The 17855-nt window shown below is 38.0% G+C and overlaps 2 protein-coding genes across 2 annotated transcripts; both read left to right on the top strand.

Moving 5' to 3' along the window:
- Positions 1-788: 788 nt before the first annotated feature.
- gpn3 (GPN-loop GTPase 3) lies at positions 789-9820 on the top strand. The gene is made up of 8 exons (XM_036589008.1): positions 789-978; positions 1998-2106; positions 3340-3507; positions 4869-4993; positions 6604-6719; positions 6840-6936; positions 8050-8178; positions 9547-9820. Exons 1-8 carry the CDS (start codon positions 931-933, stop codon positions 9610-9612), a joined length of 858 nt encoding a protein of 285 aa, XP_036444901.1. The 5' UTR covers positions 789-930; the 3' UTR covers positions 9613-9820.
- Positions 9821-10726: 906 nt separating this feature from the next.
- On the top strand, positions 10727-17197 carry arpc3 (actin related protein 2/3 complex, subunit 3). Its single transcript, XM_036588029.1, has 7 exons — positions 10727-10842; positions 11351-11450; positions 11628-11704; positions 12055-12123; positions 13597-13723; positions 14643-14737; positions 16897-17197. The coding sequence occupies exons 1-7, from the start codon at positions 10837-10839 to the stop codon at positions 16957-16959; spliced, it is 537 nt and encodes a 178-aa protein (XP_036443922.1). The 5' UTR covers positions 10727-10836; the 3' UTR covers positions 16960-17197.
- The last annotated feature ends 658 nt before the right edge of the window (positions 17198-17855 follow it).

Here is a 17855-nt window from a genome sequence, read left to right on the forward strand (position 1 = left end):
ACGCAGGAAACTGTGGCGTCATTAGTGGTGAAAAAAAAAATCTGAATTTCACGGTATGTCAAACAACACTGTCTGCTTTCTGATGGCTTCTGTTTTGGAGCAAATTTAGCAACATTCCAAAGAATCATATGCTAAATTATAACAAGTTAATAAAAGACGCACATTTTCACCGCCTTTTGTTAGTATTATTCACAAAACGGCCCAATTTTCTCAGAGCAGAGCTAATTCAGCTCATCAAGCGATTACCAAGGCCCTTATGAGCTAAATCAGGAGTTTTGGAGCAAGGAATACTAATTTAACATTACAATAATTTATTTTTATCAAATGTGTTTGTATACATATCTTTGTGTGTTATAATATGATATTATGAAATAAAAATGAAATTATAAAATTTAATTTTGTTTATATCACAATGGGAAACAAATTGTGACCCTTAAAACTCACGTTTGCAATTTTGTAGCATTTGTCCAAAATCAATCCTGAAGCAAAACATGTAAAAATATAAATAACATAAAATATATGAAAATATGATAAAATATACACAATCATACTTTTTATGCTTCCAAAAACAAAACAGGAATGAACAAAACAAGTACTTCAACCCTCGCTGGGGCGTGAAGTAAAATCGAACTACAAGTCCCATGGGTCGTGCCAGTCAGCTCCATGGGATGTGTGGTGACTTTGTAGTCCATTTTACAAAAAACTAAAATCGCGCTTGGAAAGCGAACAGCAGGGGGCGATCTGAGCACTTTTCACCACACGACCCTACTCGGCATCCGTAGATTTGACTGTCCAGAACGCAGCATGGAAGCAGTGGGGCAGTGTTGGTGTGCGTTATGTATTTGAGTGTGTTTTTAAAGATGAATACATAGATTTAAAGTGAAACACGGTCAGTTCAGAGACACGTTAGAGGTTGTAAAGTTGGCCATAATGCCCCGCTACGCACAGCTCGTGATGGGACCGGCTGGGAGCGGAAAGGTTAGTTTCTGTTATTCATATTATTTATATTATTTCTGTTGTTTTTATTATTCACCAGCCAGCCTCTTTACACCAAGCTGAAATCAGCATTCTTGTTCGAATTTTCCCGTCCCACCTTAAATTGTGTAGCAGTTACTACATCATTTAAGGTGGAACGGAAAAATTGCTGGCGAGTAAGAAGCCAGGTCCTCTTTATCTTGTTTAGCTTGTCTCACTAACTTTTGTCTATCTAATTTTGTGTTTCTTGTAAAATATCTAAAGTAAGATAAGTTGCAGTTACCTCTCATCATGATGACAGACAGTTCTGCCTTATATTGTGATATTATGGTAATGGTAATTGTGTGATAATCTTATTTTAGAACATATTTAAAGGGGATTTTTTTTTAATTAATGCATAATGCTATAATAAAGGTGTAAACAAATTAATTCAGGGTGGTTTGATATGAATTGTTAAGTTCTAGAAACACTGACTCAGAAATGTTAAGTGGTGGTGATAGGAACCAGACGTCTGAAGCTTTACATGCTTCCTAAAGCTCCCTCACAGAAAGGTATTACATCAACTTGTTTACAAATGCGCTGCCTCATGCCTGAGACATTGTTTTACGATATAAGGTTTTTATATCTTTAAGATTTTCTGCGAATGTTGAAGAGGTACAGGCAAAATAATCCCCAAAGTAAACGTTTTATAGGCGTAGCACTATTTTACCATCATCAACATTACATATAAAAACTCAAAAGACACGTGTAGATTCATTGGTGGACCTCTGGTTCCCATCACCACCATTGTAACGAACTCTGAATCGACAAGTTTCTCCACACTGAATCACATCACATCACATTTCACATCAAACCACTCTGAATGACTTTGCTCACATCTGAACCACTGGATTATGTAGAAATTTCGAAAAACTGGTGGATTTCCCCTTTAAGACAAAATTGGCTTAATATTAGTTTAAAAATACTTCAGGATTGTGTCATTTCTGCACTTTTTGATCGTGAACTCCTTTATATCTTTGCAGAGCACGTACTGCTCCACTATGATACAGCACGCTGAAGCCATCGGCCGCTCCGTGCAGGTGGTGAACTTGGACCCAGCCGCAGAACACTTTGACTACCCAGTAATGGCAGGTAAGAGTGTCCAGTGCAGCAGGGGTCTAGAGATGTGGGACATGCTCATATCAGTTGTGTCTTTGAAAAGCAGTGTAGTCCAATGCTGGGAGTAGTAAATGTGATGTTTAATGCTAACCACACACTAGAAGACTTTAAAAAGACTTTGAAAAGGCTAAAGTCTGACACCCTCTCACACCTAAAGACAATCACAGAGTTTTTAGTCACAGACTATGATTTTGCCAAGCCTGGGATCTATCAGGGTCACTGTTTGCTAGACTGCAACTAGATTTTGGAGATCATTTCCCATCATTTTCCACCATCAATTTACAAGCAGATAAACACTTTTCCTTCTCCACTCTATAGTGTTACAAATGGAAAGATACGTTAAGTGGGCATGTAAAGATCTGGGGCTCATCTCAGTTCACTGAAGAACTGTATACTCTGGCAGATCATCACCCAGTATTTTTATTTAATTAACCTGTGCAGTTCCTTTTTTATTTAACATAAAGATTTACACATCAACAAAACATGCAGCGACTCAGCATTGTTTGTTGGATATTATGAACTAAACCATAAAAAACTAACAAACAAAATAAGAAACCACCGTAACAGAGAGCCAAAAAATGCTTCTTCAGTAATGCCTTTCTTAAAGTCCTCCGCATGTTTCCTTACATCACTATTACGGGCTCAGTGAACTTCAAATATTAAAACAGCCAGCTTAAATTTTTAGATTAATATCAGTTTTGTTTTAAAGTTGAGCAGATTTGCCTTTTTTACAGAGATTTCAGGCTCTCACGCATGCATTCTCTCTCTCTCTCTCTCTCTCTCTCTCTCTCTCTCTCTCTCTCTCTCTCTCTCTCTCTCTCATGTGCTGCGCGCATGCGCCCGCTCGCTCTGCGCCAGCTCTGGCATGTTACTATTTGCATGATCCAAGACTTAAAGCTTATGATAATATCAAACACGGATGATTTTATCGTAGCATCAATACAAGAAAAAGACTGACCTAAGACTGCCGTCCTGACCACCTCACACTAAACGATTGTGATGACGCGAGCGCAACTCTAACAAGACTCTCATGATTTTATTCTGACACTGGATATTTGTCTGTGACAGTGAAATCGCTTGAAAAGTCGTTTGGTGTAAGGCCGGCATAAAACATCTGTGATATACAGATCAATAGAATGAATTCATTACTTGTATCCAAATGTTGATACCTTAAATGCTGTGATTCATGTTCTCTTAATCGGACAGATATCCGAGAGCTGATCCAGGTGGACGATGTGATGGAGGATGACACGCTGAGGTTTGGTCCGAATGGAGGACTCGTGTTCTGCATGGAGTATTTTGCTAATAACTTTGACTGGCTGGAGGAGAGCCTTGGCCATGTTGAGGATGATTACATACTTTTCGACTGCCCAGGTATTTCCTGTATTCCTAAATTCTGCACAAGGGCATTATGGGTTTTAGAGTAGTGGTTAAAGGGAGCTTCCACCGAATTTTTAAACATTTAAATCACTAACATGTAAACAAAATAATTGAATTATTTGGTGTGAAATGCTCCATTCTGGAGAAACAAAATTATGAAAATAGAATCAACATTGTTCACAGTGGTGGTGATAGGAACCAGACGTCCAAAGCATTTAAAATCATCTAAAAGTTCCCTCACAGAAAGATACTACAGGAAATGGCTTCCGATATGATGAGTGTTGCTTTTAACATTGCTTTATTGTAGTTTCGAAATGGGGTTTTGGCTTAAAATGTATTTTTTTAAATACATGCAGGGTGGAGTGATACAGGCAAGGCATTATGTGGCCGAATAGTACCCAAAGAAACCTATTTTTTTAATTTAATGCCACTTAAAGTTCCCTCACAGAAAGTTATTACATAAAATTATTCTGAATACATTGCCTGCCACCTGAGACATTGTTTAATGATAGTTTTGAGAAAAGTTTAGTCTAAAACTAATTTTTTATGTGTATTTATGGTGGAGAGGTCCATGCAGGGAGTAGTAAGGTAAAATAGTCCCTAAGGAAAATGGTTATATTTTTTAAACCTCTTTTTAACTTGACTATTTTACCACTATTTTTCCTACTATGATTAAACGAGATATACGACGTTTAAAACATTAATATAGCAGCTTGACCCACAGCCTAGCTAACGTCCCTGTGTCATTGTTCACTCTAACGTTTTATCACGGTATTTGTGTGTACAACATTTGTGAAGGGTTTTATGGCCACAAAAATCTAAAAAAAAGCGTGTTGGCTTCAACATTGCATGTCCGTGAATTTTGGGCGGAGCTTCTAAAGGAGCACTGAAGGGAGGGGTGTGTTTGTTAAGTTCAAGTATCAACAGTCGTTCTCCAGAATCGTATAGTGCTCCTTTAATAACTATTTTACCACTGTCAGCATTACATATAAAACTCAGAAGACACAACGAGGTTCACTGATTGTTTTGGATAGTAAATAAAATGGCTATATGTATACTGTGGACCTCAAGACCTCTGGTTTCTATCACCACCACTTTAAAGAATATTAACCACTCTGAATGACTTTATTTACATCTTATCAATAAAGTTACACAGTAATTTTGAAACATTTGTAGACTTCTCTTCCTTCATTGTTGCTGTCTGTGTGAATTCATCACATTGAACAGGGATGTTCTTTTTTTATTCTGGAGGTGAAGAAACTGTCTTGAGTCATTTAACCCTTTTGAAGGCTCCTGAAGCTTTCCTCGGCTCTCGTTAATCCACATTATTCAGATGTGTTTGTCTCGGCCTGCAGGTCAGATTGAGCTGTATACACACCTTCCAGTTATGAAGCAGTTGGTCGAGCAGCTCCAGCAGTGGGAGTTCCGTGTGTGCGGAGTCTTCTTGGTCGACTCTCAGTTCATGGTGGAGAGTTTCAAGGTAAGAACACAGACCTGAGAACATCACTGCATGCCAGGTGTTTGGGGACAGCTTGTCTTTTTTATGATATTTGAATTTTCTTGCTATGACTTTAAAATTAAGTAAGAAAAAAATTGACCCAAAAATTCTGGTAAGGTTTGTAATACTTTACGTTCGTCAGAATGTTTTAGTATGAAGAGCAAGTTTTGTCCTAAACAATAAATTGACAGTTTTTTGGAAATATTTAAACACCTGAAAGGTTTGAGTGCTGACGTCACAGCAAGGGGATAGAATGCGTGGCCTCTGGCATGATAGACCTCCAAAGTTATGTTCTGTAGCCGATGTCATGCCCAGATTAGGAGCTCTGGATCTAAGCAGTTTTTCTCAATGAGGAAAAATGAATGGTGTTTTTGGATCAGCACTGCTTTCACACTCTGTCATAAACAGAAGGGTTCCAGCTTATACATTTTGCTGTACGTACATTTTTCCCTCAAGTTTGCCTACAGTTTGAGTAGCTGGTGTTATGCAGTAGTGTTGAAGTAGACTTACTGAATGCGACATCATGTCATTGTACAGGATTATTAGCTTGTAGCTATCTTGTAGCTTGGGTGCAGCAATATTTATATTTTAAGTATATACTAATTTCATAATTCAGAGGATCTAGTGACACTCGGGGAGACGTGAACGCAGGACAAAATATAGCAGATTTGGAACGTTTTATAACAGAGAACAACAGCAGTAATTTTTCAAAAACTCCATTCATTTTTCCCATAGAGAAAAACTGCTTAGACCTTGAGGTCCTAATATGGGCATGACACCAACTACAGAATGATACACAATTTCAAAGCGCTATATAAATAAACTTTGACTTGGCAGTGTTACTGTTGGAGCAGGAACACTGTCAGGTCAAGTCAAAGTTTATTTATATAGTGCTTTTTACAGCAGGCGTGGTCACAAAGCAGCTTTACAGAGAAATCCAGCTCTAACCCCCCATGAGCGAAATTGGCAATGAAAAACTCTGTGACTGATACTGGCTCAAATATTTACAGGTGTGATATTGTTTTGCTCTAGATTAACCTGTGTAGTCCTTAATATGTCTAATTATATACTTATTATTATGTTGCTGTTGTCGGAACAAAACCTCGTATCTCCAAAATGGTAACTTTACAGGAGAAGGAAAAAACATACTTTACTTTTAATGTAAGTCAGTGGAACCAGACGTTTTTCCAAGTAATTCTGGGTCATTTCTTTTGGTCCATTCTTCATAAAATTTACACACAGTGTAAAGAGCAACAGGTATTTTCAAATTATGCCAAAAACCAAAAAACGACAAAAATGGAGACATGATGTTTTCTTCGGACAGCAGCGATATGCTTAAATAATATATCTATTATACCTTACTAAGTTATTGTTAATGTGCAATGAAATATGTTTATTTGTATTACCATTTTGAACAGCTAGGTGTCCCCAAACTCTTCACTAGCAAACTCTTCATACTCAATCTCTTCATATTCGTTCTCTACATTGTGAATATTGTTCATCATATCCCTTCAATTTATGTCATCAGTGACTAAATGTGGACATATGATTTAGTAGGAAAAGCAACACATCATGACTTCTCTGTTCTCTAGTTTATTTCTGGCGTGATGGCAGCTTTGAGTGCCATGGTGTCCCTAGAAATCCCTCAGGTCAACATCATGACCAAAATGGACCTGCTCAGTCCGAAGGCCAAGAAAGAAATCGAGAAGTAAGTGCTTGAGTGAAGTTCCACAGAACATCTGTCTCTATTTCAATTTATTTGTGTACTGTTGAGTCAATGCTGATACTCAGACAAACAAACAGAGGTGATTATCTGTATTTTATGCAGGTATCTGGACCCAGACATGTATTCGATGATGGAGGACAGCTCTGTGTCACTGAGAAGCAAAAAATTCAAGAAACTCACCAAAGCTATCTGTGGTTTGGTAGGTTTACAATGATGAGGCGTTAAGGCTGGTTCTCTGGCCGTGGATTAAGCCTGGACTTGGACTTGAAGTGCCAATTAAAGACTTTTAAAACCAGTGAAATTGGCTGAAAACATCATTTATAGTTATTTAAAGAGCCCAAATCACAGAAAACTGAATTTTCCTCACTTTTTATAAATAAAAGAGTAATGTAGTATGTAAACATTTGTAAAAAGGTTCAAAGTGTACCATCACAACACACTCACACACACACTCACACACACACACACACACACACACACCTCCACAGTCTGTATGGTCCATATGTGGAAACTAAGCTGCAAACCTGTTTTCAATCCACTGCTGTTGTGATGTCACAGAAACCAACACCTTAATAAATATGTACCTGTTCTGTCTACAGCAGTTAAGCCCCACCCATTAATGCTGAAGTTGAGTGTTTCAGCCCAATACAGGACAGCCAATCAGAAGAGCTCATTTACATAAATCAGTCACAAAACGTAGCCCATTGAATTCTCAGGGATAAAGAGAGATTGGAAAATGTTCAAGTAATAATCAACTTTTGGTGCATAAAATCACACAGATGTCAAATGTGGACCTCAGGGATTAAAAATAAGGGACAAGAAAATAGTGCTTATGAAGTTAACACCTTATTTAGATAGTCCACTTTAGATGCTTGATTTACTTTTAGGTTATATTTAACTATATATCTACTAAATTGACCATAATTTTCTAAACCTGGCTCTAATCCGAACCTGAACCTTAACCTCAAGCCAAAACCCAAACCCCAACCTCACCCTGGTCCTAGCCCTAACCCTGGTCCAAATCCTAACCCCACCACTGTGTAAAATCAACTGAGTTTCAACAGATAGTTTGTTAACAATCTGAACATCCTTAGATAATCTATAGGGGACTATAGTGAACTATCCACATAAAGTGAGACCTTATTTTTAACTGGTCCTGAGTAGGACTTTATAGAACAAAACACTTGACATCTGAATAGCCATTTAGGACAAGTGAAGCTGAATATAGCAGAAATAAAAAATAATAATTCAATATTATTGCGTCATGTACTGCAACACCAAAATTGGCTAAAACAGTCCTGTTTCTGTATAGATTGATGACTACAGCATGGTGCGTTTCCTGCCCTTTGACCGCACAGATGAGGAGGGCATCAGCATTGTTCTACAGCACATTGACTTCTCCATACAGTATGGGGAGGACCTAGAATTCAAGGAGCCAAAGGTAAATATGTTATTTGCTATATCATTTATAACTTAAAGCCTCATCACTTACACAGCTGGAGTCTGGTAGAGCTGTCAGACAGTACCAGTGGTAATGACTCCAGACTGATACACCTGACAGTGTTTTCACATATAGTTCATTTCAAAAGAACCAAACAGTTCTGTCAAAGTGAACCAACTGCAAATGACCTCAGTTCATTTTGCGTTCACAATGTAAGTGAACTATAAAGAGGACTCAGTTTTCTTTCTGGTCCTTTGAGATCTCAGACCACTTTTTGTTCAGACCCCATCTCCATTAAAGCTCTAGAGGAGGCGAGAGGAACCACCAGACCCGCCTGCTGCTCTCCTATTGGCCACGCTGAAGCGATTGGCTGAAGTGCATCACGCAAAATTGGAAAAATGACCCTGTGGGTCTGCCGCGGTGGGTTCCGTTTTCGGCTGTGCTCCTCACTGAGCTCCACCCGGCGAAACTCCGCGTCAGCGGTGAATTTTCATTCATTCAGAGTTCAGTGTGAAAGCAGCTTAAAATTGCATGCGTGCCCAACTTGAGCCTTTAACACAGTAAAATCACCTGGGTTCTCTCATCTTATCGCTTTAATATGTCAGCGCTGCTGTCTTGTCTCAGATCACTCAATCATATCCTGAGTACAACCTTATTAATGATCCTTGGTGGTCTGTTTTTACCTGCTGAAGTGCTGAAGACTGTGGCTGTGTGTACGGCGCAGGGCTGTTTTGTTTTCACAATGTACAAATCAATCGAACCACAAAACGATCTACCGTTTAGAGGGGTCTGAGTTCGTTTGGCATGTTCACTTATGCAACAGAAACCATGACTCAGCGGTCTCAGTCCACTTCAGATGCTGAAACGGCCCAAGTGTGAAAACGTCCTGAGTGAGTCTGTCATGGTCTTCATGAATAATAACACCATAATAATGAAATGGCTGAGTGAGAAATCAAATATACAGGCTTTTCCCCTTTTACCCCGGTGTCGTCGATCAGCCAGGACACGCTTGATGTCTGAGGTTTGCTTTTTTATTCTTGCAGTGGATCTATAAGTCTAATGTAATAGAAGTATAATAGGCTTATGTTACTTGTTAGCTACATATTTTTTGCATTTAACATCATAATCATCAGCCTGAGCTGATTTCATACAGCTTATATTGGGTAACCAGCTAATTTGCGTCAAGCAAATCTACCCATCAGATGTAAAGATGTGCTGATGGATGCAGGAGAACAAAGTTCAACATTTAATAACAGCATAAACAGTAATGATTAATATTCATGAATTTAATAAAGGACCATTTTGATGGTGATTTCACTGTAACTTGTTGCTCAAGTGTATCAGTTTACTTCTTTCCTTCTTCTACAGGAAGTTGAGGAGGAACCTAGCAACACAAATTACGATGAGTTCTTCCAAGACAGAGTGGATCCCTAAACTCCCCAGCCACATTTGTCACCATTGAAATAGAACCTGCCACAAATAAGTCATTTATGAAGAGAACTTAGTTTCTTTGTGTGTGTACGTATTCATTACTGGCTGCTTGATGCTTATTTTATTTTTATCTGTCCTGTCTGTTCTTTTGCTGTTTAGGCATAAGACACAACATTCTTAGAGCTGTATAATAAATATTTTTTCAGTAAAAGCATGTGTGAACTTGTTTACATACTGTAAACTTTGTGTTTTTTTTAAAGATAAAAAGTGTGACTTAAGGGGGAAAATCATTCATTGCTCTGATCATAATAATTTAATCATCAATTTTATTTTCAACTGGGACGTTTTATATTTTATGCTAAATTTGACAAATACATAGAAATTGTGCACTAAAATTTTCAGAAAAATGTCAAAAATGTCATATTTCAGTTTGTTCTCTATAGAGGATGTGTTAACTTATTATCACTTTAAAAAAATCAAAACATGTCATTTGACTGTGTGTATGTTAAACTTTTGTATACAACTCAGATGGTGATGTGAACCAGGAACTGGGGGGTTATGATGTGTACAATGTGGTTATTTTACTCACTTCAAAAGAAAAAAAAACATACCATCAATGAAATTTCATCTAAAATAGTATTTTAGGACAAACTTTTATCTCAAAACTGTTGAAGACAAGGTCTCAGACAGCGTATTTGAAACCATTATCATGCAATAACTTTCTGTGAGGGAGCTTTCGGAAGCTTTAAACATCGCCGACGTCTGGTTCCTATCACCACCGCTGAAAAATTCAGACTCAGTAAGTCTCTCTAGAATTTCACAACCTTAACGATTGAATTATGCAGCAATTCTGAAAAACTGGTGTAGGTCCCCTTTTAATGCCTTATCTTAGAACAAGACTTAAATTTAGAATGGACAGATGTTAAATCTATTTGAATATTATTATTATTTATTGAACATTAATTTATGTAACATTTATATAATGAAATGAAAAGAATTTTTACACATTTAATGTACATAATATAGATTATATATATTAAATCATTTCATGCTACTTTTGAACTGTTTTAAAGCGTAATGATCTGATGACCCCTTGTGGACAGTGAGGGAATTACATCACTTGCTTGTTCCTGTATTGCTGTTGGGTGGGACAGACAGCGGAAGCGGCGTTTTGCAGCGCTGACACTCCACTTTTCCCAGCCTAATTCGACACAAATTTTTACCACAATGCCGGTAAGCAAATGTTTAAACTCGCCTCTTGTGAATAGGTAATATTAGGAAATGTGTCTCGTAAAGTTAGGGCTTTATTTTTGAGCGTAACTGCAGCTAAATTGTCCAGCTGGCTCACTGTTAGCCACACGGCTAGCCACTTTCTCAGACACCCTTCTGGTTGCTGTTGGCTTAAAAAGGCTTATTTAACATTAGTTTATATGTTAAAAGCACCAAGGTTTGTTTTGTTAACCGTACTGGTGAACTATTATTGTGTATAGTGACCTAAACCTAGTAATAGTGAGCTTGGTCAGCTGCATTGATTAAGCTGAGCTTGGCTGCTTTTTTAGAATTTCCCGTTCCACCTTAAATAGTGCCGCGGTTACATTCCAGCGCCTCAGGCCCCGGAATGTAGCCGCTGCACCATTTAAGGTGGAACGGAAATTTCCAAAAAAAAAGCGAACTTCAGCTTCGTTTTCGAGATTATTTATTCCTAAAACTTGACTTGTGCTTTTGTCTTTTCGTGCCTCAGGCTTACCACTCCAGTCTTATGGATGCCGACACCAAGCTGGTGGGGAATATGGCATTACTGCCCCTCAAAACACAGTTTAAAGGACCAGCACCCAAAGAAAGTAAGACGGTTTTTCAGTTTTAGTGCATGTAGAAGTGTGCAGTGTTTTTATATTTAACTTGGATGCGTCATGTGTTCACACCAGAGAGCTCCAGCATTACTTCCTTAAATGGTTGCAAACCTACATCATCTAGACTCATCAGCTTCTGCATGTTCCTGTTTTCTTTTTTCCCCCCAGCCAAAGACCAAGACATCATTGATGAGGCTATCTATTATTTCAAAGCCAATGTGTTCTTCAAGAATTATGAAATTAAGGTAAGGGGATCCTGAGTTATAATAAAACCACTCAGGAAGTGACGGAGAGCTGTACAAAAATGCACTCATGCCTCAACCTGCACTCCTCTATCTGCTGCTTCTGCACTGCTCAGACGCGGAGGCTTCTTAAAGGGGAATTCCACCTGTTTTTCAAAATTTTTGCGTAGTTAAATGGTCAAGATGTAAACAAAGTTATTCAGAGTGGTTTGATGAGAAGTGCTGTGTTCTGGAGAATTAAATTCTGAATAAATGTTGAACTCTCCCCTTGTATTTTAATGTGCGTACTCTTTTGAAATTGCTCTTCCTGAGTTTCTAGTTCTAATTTTAACTTGTTAACTCATGTCTTGTAGAATGAGGCTGATCGAACATTGATCTACGTCACCCTGTACATCTCTGAATGCCTCAAGAAGCTGCAGAAGGTAAGTGAGCATGGCGGTAGTTAATTATAACAATAATAATAATAATAATAACAGTAAACAAATATGTTTACTGTGAAAGTTTGAATAGAACTGAAAATGAAGACAAAGTAACAAATAAAGCGAATAAAAAGTGTTTTTAGTAGTAAAAGTGCAGCATTTGTCAAAATGATTAAAATACTGTAAGTGCAAAATGGAGAGTTCCTTCACTGCTCTTGCAGTGTTTGGTAAACCAGCGCTCAATGATCTTAAAACCCTGTTTGGAGTATAATGAATTAGGAAATCATACATTTCCTTCCTTTGATGTGTTTCTGAATGTTACCATGCATTAGGGAGGGTTTCTGAACTTTCTGAGGGTTTCCTCTTGTGCATCGTAACAATCAAAAATCAGAATATGTGTTAGAGATGGACAAAAGTCATTACTTTTTAATCAAAGATTATGAGAAAACAAAAATTTATTTAATATTTAAGTGAAAATGGTATGATAAATCGTGCTTAATATGACCAGCAAAGTTATAAAGGTCCGCTTTGGCATTTGTAACGGGAGAAACAGCAGCTGATTTAACGAGATCATTGTAGTAATTGTGAAACACGTGTAACATTCTCTAGATCTCTGGATCGGAGATGAAAAGCTGCTGCATTTTAAACAAAGTGTAGTTTTTATTGTGCTTCTGGGCGTTGTAATAGTCTTGATGGGAAAACAAAAGCATGAGTGAGCTTCTTAGCATCTTGCAATATGAATCAAACTTGCGCGCTGTTGTGTTGGTGAGAATAAGCCTTCGTAACATTATCTTACTGCTGGTACTAGTGCTTAGTATTATGTGTAATTCATGAAGACATACAGTCATATGCACAAGTTTCAATGCACCTGGGAACAAGCTTAATCATGGCCTTTTTCTGCAAATTTTAATGAACAATTTCTATTTAGTTGCACACAAATAGATGTTGTAGATAAAGTAAATAGTTTTTATAACTTTTGCACGGGCCACATTATATATTTACCCCTAATATGTTAAATTTGGCAAATAAACAGTCATTGTGCATCCCTCTGTAGAAGATGTGTTAACTTATTTTTTTTATTTAGAACAGGGGTGCACAACTCCAGTCCTGGAGGGCCGGTGTCCAGCACAGTTTGGTGATTTACCTGCTCGCCACACCTGATTCTACTCATCTGTTAATTGCCAAGTTTAGTAGGTGTGTTTGAGTAGGACAACTACCAAACTGTGCTGGACACCAGCCCTGCAGGACTGGAGTTGTGCACCCGTGATTTAGAAAATCAACAAAACACGTCATTTGACTGGGGGTGCCCAAACTTTTGCACATGACTGTATCACAGTAAGTCTCACAGGTTTGGCTTGGCCATGCTTAATGAATATAGTTTACCTCTTCATTTTTAACGTTGTGTGCTATATAATATCAGGTTAGGCCAGATTTACTGATAAGTGTATCAAATGCATCGTTCTTCATGTTCTACAGTGCAGCTCGAGGGGGCAGGGAGAGAAGGAGATGTACACGCTGGGAATAACCAACTTCCCCATCCCAGGAGAGCCTGGATTCCCACTGAATGCCATGTATGTCAAACCCTCCAACAAACAGGAAGAAGGTATGGCACAAAGTGCTGCATTTCCCTCTCTTAACGTCAGTATAATTTCAATTATTACATAAAAATGTTCAAAAATTACCGCATAGGTTTCAGAAATGTTTCTATACATCTATACAACATTTTCTTTCACAGTTAAAGTATTAAAGCCAGAGTTTTAGCAATGTAATGTAATTTATGCTAAAAATGGATACGTTAAAATGGTTATTTATAAATGTCAGTCTGAGGATGTGATGTCATTGTCTTGCATTGTCTATGCTTGTGGTTGTTGAGGGTTAAACTAGATGCACTTTTAATGTCTAACAGAAACATGTGAGAGGTAATTTAGGCGTCTCCGTTTACTTGCATGCATTTCGCAAAAAAACGTTTAAGATTTTTATTTTTTTTTTTTAAATCTGAAACAAGGCATGTTTCATGAGCAAAAACTGGCTGTTCATTGAACCACTTTTGTTTGTTTGTTAAACACTACATAACATTATATAACATTAGAATAAATACAAATCAACATAAATATACTAAGACACAAGATTAAAAAAGGTATGAGTATGTTAGAAGATCACAGGTTTGGTCCTGTCTTCTCGCTGCACTCCATCCATCCCATGGATTTGTTCAGTTCCGGCAGCGGCTCCTGATTTAATTTAATGAAGGAATGATTGGATAAACTAGGTACTGGTAACTGTAAATACTGTTTACATTTGTGTATTGGTTCTAATGTTACATAGTGCTTTTATAAGCAAATTCACACTTGCTGCCCACATAAATTGTTTAAAACAGTATTGGCTTCCCAAGGATTTTTGCACAGTACTGGACAGAACAGCTGTTCTGTCTTCCTGCATAATGGGTTAGTCCTTTGAAACGTGTTCATATCAGTGTCCACTCCCTTTGTGATGTTGACCAAGTGATTGTTGTTTGTCTATGGCAGAGACTATGAGGGCCTACCTGCAGCAGATTCGTCAGGAGACAGGCCTGAGACTGTGTGACCGGGTGTTTGACCCACAGACAGACAAGCCAAGCAAGGTAAGCTGAAGACTATACTGTTAAATATACCAGAATTAAAGAGAGCAGAAGCCTTACAGAAATCTGATTGCAGCAAATAAGAGTGAATATTGCAATAAATATGGGGTGGACGACATACAGGACTTCTGTATGTGAGTAAAAACAGATATAATCTTGGTAAATTATTACTTGAGTAAAAGTACAAGTATTCTACAGGGAGATTCACTCGAAAGAGGCCCCGAATATTTTCTTGTAACTCCCGTTAGGATGAAGCAATCTGAAGCAAAAACAAATACGCTACATACCTTGACGCATGTGTAATCGATTACGTTTTCGGACGGCCTCCGCCATGAGAAGGGATCACTGATCCCGTCGTTTCTAGTTCCGTACCATCTTCTGAGTAACACTTTTTGAGGGTACGTCACGAACACCATATTTCTTCCTAAATTCACTCTGACATCACTTAAACGAATTGATGACCCAATAGATTCGCACCATGAAGACATGCTGCTCAATACTGTACATCTCCATCCTGATGAGAAGTCGAGTGAGTGAGTAAAGGGGTACGGGGGTGTGCACGCAGAAGTTGCAAACGAAGGTTAAACGTCACGACGGCTGTCTGGCACCTACCTCATCGCACTCACGCAGGGGCAGCCAGCTTGTTCGAAGCTCCATATACTGAAGAGCACATTGCACATTGTTTAGTTCAGATTGCTGCGTCCTAGAGAGAGTTATTACAGAATATTCAGGGCCTCTTTCGAGTGAATCTCCCTGTATCTATATTTGTGTGAGTTAAAGTATAAAAGCACTTGCTTGTGAATGTACTTAAGTATCAAAAATCAAAGTACTTATTAATTAAATGAAGTTCTGTTAAGACCTATGACACAAGTTTTTATATGTCTGCAATCACACAGGTCTCTTTAATATTACTTGTTAAAATATACTTTTATTTTTGATACTTAAGTACATTCACGAGAAAGTGTACCCAATTATTTTACCCAATTAGCAAAGCATGAACACCCACCTCGTGAAGGACTTATAAAGTGCTGAATTAAAAAAAAAGTTAAAAAGTAGCATTCAAACTTATAAAATATTTATTAATTTCACAGATTTATCTTAATCTGTGAGCATAATGAAGCGAATTATGTGAATGCTGTCTTGCCTTTTTTTCTACATTTACTGAAGGAGAAATATAGATAGAATACTTTTATTGAGTATCTTTACTCAAGTACATTTTTACAAAGAGTACATCTGCTTTTACTCGCATACAGAACTCGATCCCTGGTAGTATAAATGAATGCCACTGTTTCAGTATAACATTAGGCCCAATCCCATCTCACCCCTAACCCTTTCCACTTAACCCTCTGTTTTGCGCGTTCACGTCTAGAGGTAGGGTGTCCTGATTTTTGTTGAGATAGAGGGGTGGGGCGAAGTGCTAGAGGTTTTTCAGAGACACTCCAAACTGAGTGTTATAAGAAAAAAAGAAAAACCGTCATGATGGCGGCACGAGCGACCAAAGAAATACACAAATATGAGAATTTTCCCAGTTAAAAATTATGATAACCACTGTTTTATCTCAGTTTAATGTTGTTTCAATGTATTATGGATCCTTTTCTTCATAACAAGCATCAAAATCACTAGCAGTTTGCTGATGTCTCGGTAGCTAGCTAGCTAAATTTCCCATTCCACCTTAAATGGTCCAGCAGTTCTGACTCCTGAAGAGCTAGAATTTAACTTTGGCACCATTTAAGGTGGAATGGGAAAATTTGAACAAGAAGCTGGTGAATGTCTGACTTCAGCTTCATATCACTGAAGAATCAGGGGTGGGGGGTGATAAATAATTGCCCCCCCCTTTAGCATATGATTCCCTAAATGTAACTAAAGCCCAGCAGTGAGGAGCTGAACTTTACCCTCCTCTGCTGTCACTGCAGACTGGCAGGGTCGCCTACAGAGCAGCGCTAGTAGCTGTTAATGAAGTAAGGCTCTTTTTATTTGAGGGTCCCATTTCGTAGGGAAGAGTAACTCAGTAACTCAGTTCCAAGGGGCAAGATGACACTTGAAAACAAGGGGTAGGGGTAAAAATAAGAAATGGGACTGGGCCTTAGATGCAGCTCAACACAAGCATGATTGAAAAGATGCTCATATATTAATCACTTAAATGTCTGTTTCTCTTTCCACAGTGGTGGGTGTGCTTTGTAAAGAAACAGTTCATGAACAAGAGTCTGTCTGCACCTGGTCAATAGGCATCGGCTGAGATTTTCTCTTGGTACTTTTACATGGAGCGTGGATGGGATTATTTTTTTCAGCGTTTGTTGTCATTTTCTTTATTTTTTGGCGGGAGGCGGTGCTTCCATTGGATATCTGGTTTAAGATTAATTTTATACCGCAGATTTGCAAAGTCCAACGTATTTGATCCTTTCTGCAGCCATACGTTATGTATGCAAAACTCAAGGTGATCAAATAAAATATTAAAGAAAAAAAGTGTTTTTTAGTTCATGCTTAGAAACAGTTTCCACACATGCTGCTTGGGAAGAGTTTTTTTATTCATCTTTTTGGGCAGAATTTGCAGAAGTGATGACTAGAGTTGTAAATGTTATTTCTAGCTACAAATACCTACTTCAGAAATCTTTACATGATGCACCTGAGGAAAAGTCACATAGTTACACCAAATACATCACTGATAGCCTTACAGCATTTACCGCTGCATGTAGGAATATAGTAGTGAGTGGAAGCATGTTTAGACTGCTACTGCTTTTCACAGGTAAATGCCAGCTCAAAGCTCTCTATGGTCAGTTTATATATCAGGGGTGTAAGGATACACATTTTCATGTTATAAACCTTCTTTTGAATTCTGAGGTCAGGATTTAATCCCATTTTCAACAGTTTGTGTTAAAAAAAAAAGGTTTGTTTGGCTCAAATATGTTCTCAAATCATTTAATTTATTTTTAAATCCTGCTGTGCAGCCATCTAATGAAATAGAGCCCAAGATCACAACCCTACAGAGCCCTGCTGGTGATATCCAATATAAATAAAAATAATAGGTGGCCACACCTTATTAACGCATGGGAACGAGATCCTAATGCATGGCCATGACTTAGGCATGGGAACGAGATCATGCCTTACTAAGTCGTGTCCATGC

This window comes from Colossoma macropomum, unplaced genomic scaffold (genome assembly GCF_904425465.1).
Source record: "Colossoma macropomum unplaced genomic scaffold, Colossoma_macropomum, whole genome shotgun sequence".
Taxonomy (NCBI): domain Eukaryota; kingdom Metazoa; phylum Chordata; class Actinopteri; order Characiformes; family Serrasalmidae; genus Colossoma; species Colossoma macropomum.